The 13,939-nt window shown below is 44.9% G+C and overlaps 1 protein-coding gene across 1 annotated transcript in view; it reads right to left on the reverse strand.

Moving 5' to 3' along the window:
- Positions 1-13,939, reverse strand: part of LOC147712250 (scavenger receptor cysteine-rich domain-containing protein DMBT1-like) — a 426,380-nt gene that overhangs the window by 79,386 nt on the left and 333,055 nt on the right. Inside the window, exon 9 of the mRNA XM_086922980.1 lies at positions 3,410-3,439. Within this exon, the coding sequence (XP_086779106.1) occupies positions 3,410-3,439 (30 nt within the window). The remainder of the gene's footprint in view (positions 1-3,409; positions 3,440-13,939) is intronic.

Genomic DNA, 13,939 nt, shown 5'->3' on the forward strand with positions numbered 1-13,939 from the left:
ACCTACCAACGCTCTGGAGGCAGCATTCTGCACTCTCTGAAGTCTAACAACTTCCGCCTGATTAGCGCCCAGTAAAAGGGAGCTGGCATAATCCAGCCTAGAGAGGATAATAGCTTGGACAATAACCTGGCGGGTGTGACAGTTGAAGAACTTCAGCGTAGGTCTTAGGTTGCGCAGGATGCCAAAGCAGATAGCTGCAACTTTTTTTGTATGATGAGTAAATTTCAATGCAGAGTCGACCCAGACTCCCAGATTTTTTACACAGTCCTTAGGCTTAGGCGGTTGGCCTAGACTGTCAGGCCACCAGTTACCGCCCCAGGCTGCGGTGTTTTTTCCCAAGAGCAGCATTTCCGTTTTCCCAGCATTGAGCTGGAGGAAATTCGCCGTCATCCAGTTGGTGATGTCAGTAAGGGTCTGCTTGAAGTGATGGGCCTCCAGACCGTTGTTACCATTGAGAGCCACCACCAACTTGGTGTCGTCTGCGTACGATACTAACGTCAGACCACTCTGTTTGGCCACTTCTGCCAGTGGTCGGACGTAAACATTGAACAGGGTGGGGCTCAGAGATGACCCCTGAGGCACCCCCTGTCCAATGTTGTGCTCTTCTGAGATGTAAGGGGGGGTAGACACTTTAAAGGATCTGTTGGCAAGGAAGTCTTTAAACCATCCCAGGGCCATACCTATGATTCCAGCTTCCTCCAATCTCATTAAGAGGACCTCGTGTGACACCGTATCGAAGGCAGCACTGAGATCCAACAGGATCAGTGCTGCCGTTCCGCCGGTGTCAAGAATGGTACGGAGGTCCTCTGTAACACTAAGCAAGGCTGTCTCGATGCTGTGACCCGCTCTAAACCCGTGTTGGGAGTCATCCAGAATGTTATTGGTTAGGAGGAAGTTGGTGAGGATGGTGTTGACATGTGCTTCCATGATTTTAGCTGGCCAAGGAAGAAGGGAGATGGGTCGAAAATTTTCAGGAAGGGTAGGATCCAGAGTGGGCTTTTTCAAAATGGGAGATACCCATGCCTGCTTCCATTTAGAAGGAATTTTGGCCATAGAAAGAGACTGATTGATAATATTTCATATTTGTTCCGTGATAAGCTTATTGGCTACACAGAAGGTCTCAGGTTTTAAAGGGTCGGCCGGGGAGCCAGATTTTATTTTTTTACAGATTTTATCAAAACTCACACGTTCTAGTGCGGGAAGGGAGTACAGACAAGGTCTGCTAGGGTCTAACGTAACGGAAGGCTGAGGGGAATGGGGGAAGGTCTCGTAAATTTTCTTTATTTTGTCCGTAAAAAAATTGGCCATGTTGTTACATAGGTCTGGAGAGGTGACAGCAGAAATGGTGGTTTTCTTTGCAGTAAGATCTTTTACAATTTTGAAAACAGTTTTAGAGACATTAGTGCTATTATTGATTTCAGTGGCGTAATAAGCCGCCCTCGTTCTACAGACCTGGCGATGATAAGTTTTCTGCAATTGAGCATAGGCATGCATGAGGTTGGCATCGTAATTTTTTCTCCATCCTCTTTCCGCCTTTTTACATTCCTTTTTCAGCGTGGCTAGGTCTAAATTATACCAGGGGTTAGCCCCGTGGGCACGGGCTTTAACCCACTTAGCTGGGACCAAGGAGTCCAAAGCTTGAATTATCCATTGGCAAAACTGATCGTATCCTAGGTCAAGGTCGTCACTCAGAGGAGGAGGATTAATCTTTAAGAGCTCATAAAGCTCCTCCAGGCGGAGTTTTCTCCACAGACGCTTCTGGACTTGAGGGGTGCGTGCCAATGCAGGGGCGGATTTACAAGGGACTGTCATGATCACCAAATGGTGGTCAGTCCACACCATAGGGATAGGTGCATCGACGATCCCATTCTCAATGTTAGAGAAGATGGGATCAAGGAGGTGTCCTGCTCTATGGGTTGGGCCACTCACGAGTTGATTAAGCTGGAGAGCGGAAAGATCCGCCAAGAAGGTGGAAATTTTAGGTTCAGTGTCCCGGTCGAAATGTAGGTTAAGGTCGCCTATGATCGTAAAATTGGAAGATTTAGTGATGTTAGTGCCCAGGTGATGTAGGAGCGAGTTGGTGAAAGGAGTATCCGCGCCAGGGGGTCTATGCATGGCTTTATAATATTGTCTTTACAACCAACAACATGTTGTTACCATTGCATTCCTTTTCCATTCAAGCCTCAACGATGAGCAATGGCTTGCCTTAGGGAAAAGTCTGGACTTTGGAGAGGTTCAATCACTATTCCAACTCTAGACTGCACTGCAGTAGGGAAAGCATTGGACTTCGGAGTTCAATGCTGCTTGCCCTATAATTAGTTGATGTAAAGAATCTTGTGGTAAAGGAATGCAGTGGTAAAGCTGCCTCATTTTAAAGACCATATTGTAAAGGCAGTGCATGGTTTAGACTTAGTTGTAAATGCTGTTACCCCTGGTGCGCCTATGGCCCAGTAAAGGAAAGGCCCAGACCAACAGTTTGCAATCATCAAGAAATTTCTTATGAGCTGACATCGATGACAGGCATGCAGGTACATATACTATTTAACCCATAATTGTCCGACATCCAGAGAAACCTAGCGACCATAAAGATATTTAGAACTAGACACCCGGGAGAGTCAAGCGAGGTCTTTCTTGGATTGATCCTTTTATCTTTTCTTACCAAGAATGTCCTGCAAACATCAAAGTTTGTGTTAAATCGCAGAAAGTTGGTCTAACACACCAAATCTGTCGTCAGAAAGAGCAGAAAGACTGTCCAGGGCCTAATTGGTGGGGAAGAGGGAGCAGCCTGAAGCCAGGACATGGAACAACCACTGCTATCTCAAGTTCCTTTTTTCCCATGATGCTGGTAAATCTTCTGGCAACCTGGGGCAGACAGATTAGGGGCAAACCCCCAAGTTACTCCGCATCAGAATGATTCCTAGCCCTGTATAGAAGGATGTAGAGGTTCCGTTCACCGAATGTAAAGGGTTAAAGCATTCCCTTATTGATCTACAAATATTTTTAAGTGCACCGAAATCTCTCATCCGGCCAAAACAGCAGTGGACATGAACAGACAAACAATACCTCCACTTGACCCACACTGCTTAAATTGATTTTATGGCCTATGGCTCGAAATAGCCAATGACAGATTGGAGATGGTGTGGTTTTCTTTGATTAGTTCCTGTAGCTATCACTGGCTTCCATTATGGCCAGTCACATTGAAAATGTGGAATAAAAGGGAATATGTGAATCGGGAACCACCTGAAATTGGGAGACATACTTTCCCTTCAGTTTTTTATGGGAGGTGGCTAACGTTCACACGTGGAACATTGACGAAAAAACATTTGAAAAGATTAAACAGGGTCGAGAGCCAGTACCATGTTAAGGGGTATATGTGGGTGAGACTTCTTGCTCAACAGACCACACTCACCTGTTGGTTTCGGTGTTGAGAAGGTAGAGCCTGAAGAGAAAGGAAAGAACAGTTAATAGTATCTCAAACTTTCTCCATTCACAAAATGAATGACAACATGAAACAACATTTTGCACATGTTAAATTGAAAAAAACAGTGTCTTCAGTGTGATGACGGGGTCAGAAACTAGTGTAAGTAAGTAATCTTTATTGTAGTGATTATTTAAAATCTTACAATATTACACATCTAAAACGAGAAAACAGTAAAAGCTATGTTCAAATATAAAAACACTTAAAATTCCATTACATCGAATAAATTCATTTGGTTTCTTAGTAATTTACATAATAAAAGTAATTATTCTCCTAATTTCTTTTTAACTATCAATAAGAACTTTACAAAGGTAACATTCAAAATTATATCACTTGATTGTAGGCACCTAATCAGGGCCTGCCTGCATGTCCTTATGCTTCAGAAAAGGGGGTGGTGATGAACAGAGTGTCTGAATTAAGCAGACCACTCTTACCCAGTCCAAAGATCAGGGCTTGATCCATCGCCGTTTTTCAGCTCACTGCACCATCCCAGCTCAGAACTTGACTATATGCAAATTAGTCTGACCCTGGCCCAGTGCATCATGGGAACAGGGCAGACCAAACTACCAAGCCAATTCTTATACTGGGAAGGAAACAAGCTACCGGGGACCGGTTTCTGGCATTTCAGCCGTCTTCGGCCCGGCTTGCTTGAATCCTGATGGTGCAATGAGCTAGGGACTCACATCTGAGTATACCCTTCCACGCTTATGGTGGACAAAAATGATTCAGAAAAGGGGGTGGTGATGAACAGAGTGTCTGAATTAAGCAGACCACTCTTACCCAGTCCAAAGATCAGGGCTTGATCCATCACCGTTTTTCAGCTCACTGCACCATCCCAGCTCAGAACTTGACTATATGCAAATTAGTCTGACCCTGGCCCAGTGCATCATGGGAACAGGGTAGACCAAACTACCAAGCCAATTCTTATACTGGGAAGGAAACAAGCTACCGGGGACCGGTTTCTGGCATTTCAGCCGTCTTCGGCCCGGCTTGCTTGAATCCTGATGGTGCAATGAGCTAGGGACTCACATCTGAGTATACCCTTCCACGCTTATGGTGGACAAAAATGATTCAGAAAAGGGGGTGGTGATGAACAGAGTGTCTGAATTAAGCACACCACTCTTACCCAGTCCAAAGATCAGGGCTTGATCCATCACCGTTTTTCAGCTCACTTATGCTGCGTTCATTAAAAGGTAGCTTAAGCAATTCTCTTCTCTCCTGTAAGAGCTCCGGGCAAGTGCATAATAGATGGAGGATATTCTCTTCACCGTTGTTACACAGTCTACATATCGTTTGGGTTTCCACTTTCTCCCACGGTGGAAGATGACATAGACCGGGCAATATTCCAAATAATGCGTTAGGGAGCACCTGCTTATTTCTTTCCGTCCAGGGTGTTTCCAAATATTGCTGTATTTCCTTTTTCTTGTACCCATCTATTATTGACCGGGCATGTTTTCTCTTTGTAAGGACCGCTTTGTCATTTACAATGGATAGTTGGTTTGCAGTTTTATTAATTATTTTCTTAAACGATGCCTTGGTTATATTATTTTCCCAAATAGGCGAGACTGCAAACTCCCTTATTGCTTCCTTAAGATAGTGCCATGCGGTAGAGTTTGCATTTTTATTTATCTCCCTCCATATTACCTATGATATTTCATTGTCATGATCATTTTTTATTCGATTACAGATTTTTATAAAGTGACCCTTCCTTACATAGTGCTGATTTGTTAGTCCAAACTCCAATCTTATTTGTACAGGTGACGCATTTGCTGGGAGATGAAAAAGAGACCGATATGCTCTTGTTATAGCTTTGTTCAGGGTTTCAGTATCCTTGCCCATTGCTGCTTCACTACCATATGTGATGGTTGGTAGGAGTCTTGCTCCTATGGTACTCAGGAGAGGGCCATAAGTTAGGCTGGGAAGTGACTTCTGTACAATTCTGAACGCTGCAGTCAGTGCATTAGTCTTCCTTTGAATGTCCTTTTTATGTAGCTGGTAATTACCCTTCTCATCGAATAGCACACCCAAGTATTTGTATGCCCCTACTTGTTCTAGTTGCGTTTCCTCCATGAACCATTTACTTTTGTATCTTGTCTTGATATTTTTATTTTTTGTAACTACCATGATCTTAGATTTTGTCTCGTTTATCACCATCCCGTTATCGTTTGCGTACATGTGAGTCCTAGTGATTAAGCGCTGTAGTCCGTCTTTAGTGTGGCTTAACAGTATGACATCATCCGCATACAACAAGTTAGTGAGACGCTTATCAGCTAATTTCGGGGGGTGAGCATTTACATCGTCCAGTATTCTGGTTAGGTCTGCCAAAAACAGATTAAAGAGGAGGGGGGCTAAAACACATCCTTGTTTTAAGCCTTCATTTGATGGAATCTCCTTAGATAGTGTTTGTCCATCCCCCATCCTCACCCATACCCAAGTCTTGGTATATAAGAGGCGAATCAGCTTCAGAAGGGCTGCCGGGTCGGAAACTAGTGACCATCGAGTGTTTTCCAAATTACAAGCATTGTTGTAAGGCGAGCTTCTTGAGGGTACATGGTTGAGGTATCAAACATTGTAGGAGCCTCCCTCTCAGAAAGGAAGAATAATGACTGGTAGTGTAGGTCTCGCATTTAAAAGTCATGTGAGATAGTGGCAGGAAACCCGTTCGAGCTAAAAATGTCCCTTGGGAACATTACCACAAAGCATTTTGTGCGCGAATCGAACTGCCATTGGCAAGAATTCTGTGAAAAGGGAAAAGGAATGTGAAATTCAGTTCACGCAAAATAAGAGAATTTCATCTCTTTTTACTGGCAAAATAATTGGCATCGGCCTCATTGGACTCTGAATCTTTCAGAAAGAATCTGATTCCCTACTGCTTGAGATACAACCCTCAGCTGTCCCAGAGACTGGGCTTTGGATAAGAAGTAAACCGTGCAGAAGGCCTGACCTGATCAGGATGTCAGCATATGACCTGACCTCCTCATGACATATTCACTGTATATCAAGCCTTACCCACTTATCTCAATCAAAGTAATGAAGCATCAAACGAATCTAGAGAGTTTCATTATGTTTGTTCTCTACACCAGAAATTCTCAAGAGTGACACATGTAGAATTTAACCTTACTGCTAAACCAGAATTACTATTTTATTTTAATCTGTCAAAGGCGGATAACCATTAATCAGAGCTCGAAACTAGCTCCCTTGCAGGTCACATGCATTTTCTCAATGAACTCGACTTTCTTAACCTTTCAGTAATGATGCATTAGTCTAGTCCTGAAGTTGGCTAGAAATTTCGAAACTAAAGCCTTCTTTTCCTCACACTTAAACAAAGACCCCACAACTTTTGCAGTAGCCATCACCAGCCTCGGCAATGCATACATTCAACACCTTCTCCATCTGTGGAAAGGTCCCAGTATAAACAATGTGGAACTATATTTTCCAATTGTCAATGCTTTAGGACAAGGGCCTCTCAGCCATTCTTCCCAGGAGCTTGCAAGAGTGGTGAGAGTCTGTATCATTCTGCACAGCACATATCATGCTTTTCACCTTGAAACCACTAGACAGGAATATGTTCAGTCCACTGTACAATGGTAAGGATCTTTAATGGGATCTCCAGACATCCTCCCGGTCCTATTTTATTTTCTCTGGACGTGTCTCTTGCACAAGTAATCAGCCATTGTTGTACTTAGACAATATCTAGATCCTCTTTCAGTGCATATTTGGCTCGTGGTGTAACACCTTCGAATTAAGGAGCACCGCCACAACCTGAATGGAGGCAGAAGCGAGGTAGGAACCTTCAGCAACAGACATGTTTTATGATTGGCCGAAATCTTTGGACCCAAGCATAAAAAATCTAGACATCCTCATAGTTTTTCTTTCGAGAAATAAACCTGATTCAAAAGTTCTAACTGCTAAGTATGCATGCTTAGCAGTGTGGTCCCTGTTTTAATACCAAAATTAGTGCATTTCTATCATTGTGAAATTATCTGCACAGGTTCTACCAAAGAAACAGGCCAAAAATCTCCAGTACACAGTGAACAAGAGCTCGAGTCTCTAGACTAAATTGAAAACTGAGCCGCCCTGAAATTTCTTCACTGACATCAAAAGGGCTTTAGGAATAAGGTACAAACATTTTGTACAAGGAATTAGCTTATCTAGAAACCCAAGGTCCAGTGAAACGTGTGTGCTATTTTAAGGGTAAATTAAACACATTTACACAGAGGCAGATCACTCACTGTGCAAGGCCCAAATCATTGCACCCTGGCTGTGACCTAGCTATGTTTTGTGCCTGGCTGTCCAGTCCGCAAGTCAGCTGACTGTTGACTCTTTAATTTTAATTACTTCTGCAGCTGACTAAGAAGATTCATTTTTATTTATTTGTAACGTTTTATATAGCGCTTGCTAGACCCAGAGGTATCAGAGTGCTTTACAGGAGCAGCCATAAATGTGCAGGAAACAACAGTTCTGGGCACACTCTAAAAAAGGTACAAGCCAAATCTCACCATTGAGTCAGGAGTAGGCAGAAAAGTGAGTATTCACAGGATTATATGCATTTAAAATAAAATGGAGATCCCAAGTGGGACAGAGTGGCCTGCAGTGCACATTTGCTCAGCACTTGATTGATTGCCAGGGAGAATCAAGGAGGGGGTGGGGGGGAGTGGGCAAAGACTGGCTACAGCCGGATCTGTTAATTGATTGTCTGCCAGCCCGCCTGGTCCTGGGGCAACCATGTCCGGTCACGCTGTGACCCCGCTCCCGAGTACTGTCTTCAAGAGACAGCATTGCGCTACTGTCCTCAGCTATGCAGCAGAGACCAGCGTTGCAGGCTGTCACTTGCGACGCAACTCCAGCAATGCTCTGGGGGGCCCTATCTTGGTAATGCTGCATCAATCCTTACGCCTGCTTCAAGCAGGCGCAGGGTTTTGACACAGCATGGGCCCCAAAGTGACTAAGTGAAATCTTGTAGCTTTTACTCAGCCACTTTTAGGAGGCGTTGCTGCACCGGAACGCCCCTCCCCCCCTGAACAGGAACGCCTCCTTCTGGCGCAGGGCTTTACAACGTGATAGATCTCCCAGACGCGTCCCGTTGTAAATACCCCGCTCCATGGCTTGTAAATCTGCCCCTTTGTGTGATCTTATACCTCAACACGGAGTATTTACATTTGCTCACATTGCCATACGTGTCTTAAATGGCTGCTTACCACATGTGGTTATGATTACAACTGAGCTAGTAGCACAAGAGAGGGGACAAATACTGTTCTAAGCGAAGCTAAAGCCCACTTTACATATATATTTTAAAACATTTGTAACAATTAGTGATGTTCCAGCCAAATCGAAAAGTGTTAAATCGTCCTCAAACTGTGAGTACGAGAGTAGAGCCCTAAATTTTGTCCACACGACAAAAGAAAATTCTTAAAATTTACACACCACCAATGTTTTGTAGACATTTTGCCAGGTACTTAAAGCATTCCTCTTAATTTGCGACTGAACTAAAAAGTTTGAAGGCATCAAGATCTTTCCAGGCAAGAATGGGGAGATTACAGAGCTGGCACAGCAGAAACACAAATGCCAAGACGTAGCTGCAGGCCACGCTAGTAGTATGAAACAGTGTAGAATTGCTACAATAAAATAAAAGAAAGGATTTCGTTAGCCCAGATTTACTACGTCTTTTTGGGACGCGATAGTGGGACACTCAACTTGACAAAGTAAACTGTTGGTAAAATCAGCGCAGTGTCTTTTCATGTACAAAAGGCATTTTTGTGCCACAGTAGACACAAGTGTGTTACTAAATTATTTGGCGATGGGGTTCTCCAACCTAATATATGCACAATGTTCCCATTCTTGCAATTAGGCGCTGCAGATTTATACACAGTATATGACCACTTTCAGTAAATCTAGTAGGCCGTACTTTATTTAGCCGGAAAGCATGCCTGCAGTTAGAATGCCTTTTCTTCTTGCGTTTAATTTGAATGACGCGACTTTCAACTTGCTCATTTCCATGCTGAACCATATAACATGATAAGAGCTGTTTTCTCGCTGTACTATAGTTAGCTCGATGGCTTGCTTGCCCAAGGTGCCCTGAAACCTAACGGTGGCCTAGAGCTCTGGGAAAGTTCATGTTAATTCATGTTGACTTTGACAAATACATAGGCTTATTATATGCATGATTTGCCAGAGTAGAATGTGGGCACAAATTATTCTTTGAGTGCAAGCTCAAATTTTGAACCCACTGCGGGATTACAGATTGGGTGTAAATTAGCTAGGATGCATGTTGTGTACCCAGAATTTTGTGGTAACTGAAGGCTGTCACAAATCGTGGAAGCAACACACACACACTCGTCCACACACACATACACACACTTTTAGCACAATCATTGGAATGTCCCAAGAGCATGCACTATTAGCGCACCGCATTCTCCAACATACCCAGGCTCATAATGCGGTGCAAATTGCACCCAGTCGCTAATTAGACTAGGGTGACCAACTGGACGGTGAGTGTAAAAATTCAGGACAAAGGGTCAAAATTCAGGACACAAATTCAGGACAGGAGGTCAAAATTCAGGACAAAACTTCAGGAAAATAGGTACGTTTTACAGACACATCAGAGGTCGCGCAATAGTATATAAGTAAGCCCAGCCATTTCCAAACATATTCAACCATTTGCAAATCTATTCATCATGTATCCTTCCATCTATCATTTCACTCATCCATCCCTTCATCCATCCCCTCATCCATCCTTTCACTCATCTCCATTATCCATCCATCCACCTATCCACCATTTCACCCTATCCATCTGTACACTTATCCATCCACTCTTTATCCCATCCATCCATTCACTCATCCATTCAGCTTTTACCCTTTCACCAATCCAGCCATCCTTTCACTTACTAATCCTTCCACCCATCCACTATTTTAGTCATCCCTCCATCCTCCCTTTCTCTCTCCATCGACCCTTTCACTTAGCCATCCTTCCTTCCATCCATCCATCCACCCACCCATCCATCCATCCATCTACTCATCCACTCATTAATCCATCCATTGATCCTATCACTCATCCATCTATCATTTCACTCCTTCACACATCTATTCATCCTTTTGTCCATCTACCCTCCCTTTCACTCACTCATCCATCCTTACATCCACCCTTTCACTCATACGTCCATTCATTCACCCTTGCACTTATCAATCCATCAATCCATCCATAATTTCACTCATCCACCTACCCACCCATCATCCAACCAACCATCCACCCACCATCCACCCACCCACTCACCCATCCTTTCACCCACCCACCATCCAATCCACTGATCCATCATCTCACTCACCCACTATCCACCCACCCACTCATCCATCCATCCATCCTTTCACCCACCCACTCATCCATCCATCCTTTCACCCACTCACTCATCCATCCATCCATCCTTTCACCCACCCACTCATCATCCATCCTTTCACCCACCCACTCATCGTCCATCCATCCTTTCACCCACCGACTCTCCATCCATCCATCCTTTCACCCACCCATCATCCATCCATCCATCCATCCGTCCTTCCCCTCATCATCCATCATTCCCCCTCATCATCCATCCATCCTTTTCCCTCATCATCCATCCTTCCCCTCATCATCCATCCATCTTTTTACCCACCCCCTCATCATCCATCCATCCCCTAATCATCCATCCATCCATCCTTTCACGCACCCCCTCATCATCCATCCATCCACCCTCCCCCTCATCATCCATCCATCCACCCTTCCCCTCATCATCCATCCTTTCACCCACCCCCTCATCATCATCCATCCATCCCCTCATCATCCATCCATCCATCCTTCCCCTCATCATCCATCCTTCCCCTCATCATCCATCCATCCATCCTTCCACCCACCCATCCATCCATCCTTCCCCTCTACCCATCCCCTCATCCATCCATCCATCCCCTCATCCATCCATCCATCCCCTCACCCATCCCGTCATCCATCCATCCCCACACCCATCCATCCTTCCCCTCATCCATCCATCCTTCCCCTCATCCATCCATCCTTCCCCTCATCCATCCATCCATCCTTCCCCTCATCCATCCTTCCTTTCATCCATCATCCATCCTTCCCCTCACCCATCCATCCATCCCATCCATTTATCCTTCCCCTCATCCATCCATCCATCCATCTCCTGATCCATCCATCCTTCCCCTCCATCTATCCACTCCATCCATCCATTCATCCATCCTTCCCCTCATCCATCCATCCTTCCCCTCCATCCATCCATCCTTCCCCTCCATCCATCCATCCATCCTTCTCCTCATCCATCATCCTTCCCCTCATCCATCATCCAGCTACCCTTCCCTCCATACATCCAGCTATTTATATTTTCTCTCCATCCTTCCCCTCACTTATCAATCCATCCATCCTCTCTCATTAGCCATTTATTCAATCTTACATTCATCCATTCACCCTTTCACTAATTCATCCAGCCATTCACCCATCCCCTCATTTACTTACTCGCTGACCTTTCCATATTAATTTTGAGCTGAGCCCTTTTGAGAAGAGGCCCATCAAGAACTTAACCCTCGCTGCAGGGGCCGTTCCAGGACTGGGACGGAAGCCACCCAGGGAGGAGACAGGATCCACCACAGGGGGGGACAAGAGCCACCACAGGTGGGGGTGGACTGGAGCCACAACATGGGGGGACAGGAGCCATCTCAGGCGTGGGGTGGACTGGAGCCACCACATGGGGGGACAGGTGCCATCACTGAGGGGAGGGCAGGAGCCATCACAGGAGAGGGAACGCAGGGGTGGGCATGCAGTATTCTAGTATCATCTTGGGCTCCTCTTCTGCACAAGACAACGAGAAGACAGGCTCTCTGTCCAAAATGCCATCCCCCACTGTGATGTACAGTACTTACAGGAGATACTCTAAGAGAACTGACTGAACTGATTGTCCTCCATACTTTGTTAATCAGTGTGGGTGCGATTGTGCCATTTCTTTATTTTCTTACATTAAAGACTGCATGTTTGAAGAACCGAGGTTTGCTTACAATTTAGTGACAGTAATTAAGCTCGGTGAAGAGAAGCACGTGCTGCCTCGGTGTAATCAGGGGTGTAATTTGGCTGAGTCTCGGATGTTTGGGGCCCTGGGTAGAAATGGAATGTGTGAGCCCCCCTCTAAATAGCAGAGACATGACACATTCAGGGCTGTTTGCATGTGAATAGATGTTGCTGCTCCTGAACCGGCAACCCCTCCCTCTCAGTCACCTTCGAAGCACCTCTTAACAGGTCATCAAGGGCTGGAGGTGTGAGGGTAGCCATCCCGCTGTGCCTCTCCAATGCTGCGGGGTATCTGAGGAGCTTTGGTGCAGCATCCGAGTGAAGAAAAGAGGTGGGTGCAAGCTGTGCCGGCTTTAGGGTGGAGCAACCGGTGCCCTGTTAAAATGACGGACAAATGGCGTCTGTTAAAGATTCCTTCACGGACAACGGACAGACGGACGAAATTACGGACTGTCCGTGAAATTTACGGACGGTTGGTCACCCTAAATTAGACACGCTTTAGCTAAATAACATAGAACGTCCTTAAGCTTTTTTTCTGGGTGCGCATTCTGCACCCCTATTTGGGGCCAAGCTTGATCGCTCCAGTATACAGTTCATACAAATACCGCGAGATGAAGGCAATGCATACAGAACTTGAATAAAGACTTTGGATGTATTAAACGTTGCTGGTGTTTTTTTGCTACGAACCAGGGTTACCAACTGGCAGGGTGCAAATTCAGGATGGTCAGTGTAAAAATTCAGGACAAAGTGTCAAAATTCAGGACAAAAATTCAGGGCAGAAGGTCAAAATTCAGGACAAAAATTTGGGACGAAACATAAGTTTTACAGACATATCAGAGGAGGTGGCACAATAATACATAAGTAAGTAAATAGACAACCAAAATAAATACAAGTCAAAATAAGTTTATATAAGGTTGATCCAATCGTGCACTTCACAGTTTTTCAGTATGCGCGCAACTTTGCAAGCGACATCGGACCCTTTCTGCAATCAAGATTTGTGCTAGTAACAATAAACAATAATAAAGTATTTTTTATTTGTAAGTTGAAATCTGTGTACAGTGAAAACGGTGTTAGTTATTTTATTTGTATTTTCTCCAGCATGGGCGCCAGGACAAAAGCAGAATGCATTGCCCTAGTCCCATGCAGGGGAAGGCACACCACATGCTGTCACTACAATTGGGACATTATCACGTATAGAATGACAATCAGGTGCAGCCTCAGACTGACAATGGGCCACTCCACAGTCTGGGCTAGGTCCGGGAGGGGCGGCTGCAGGGAGCCTCTTCAGTTTAAAAGATAAGAGCAAGAGGCCTGAGTGAAATCTTTTTAACTCACGGGGCCTCTTGCACGGGAAACAGCATTCCTTTCTGAGATTTCCTATTTTGATTTTAGTATGATGTCTGTAAGGCGTCCGTAATTTG

Source organism: Lissotriton vulgaris, chromosome 5 (genome assembly GCF_964263255.1).
Source record: "Lissotriton vulgaris chromosome 5, aLisVul1.2, whole genome shotgun sequence".
Classification (NCBI taxonomy): Eukaryota; Metazoa; Chordata; class Amphibia; order Caudata; family Salamandridae; genus Lissotriton; species Lissotriton vulgaris.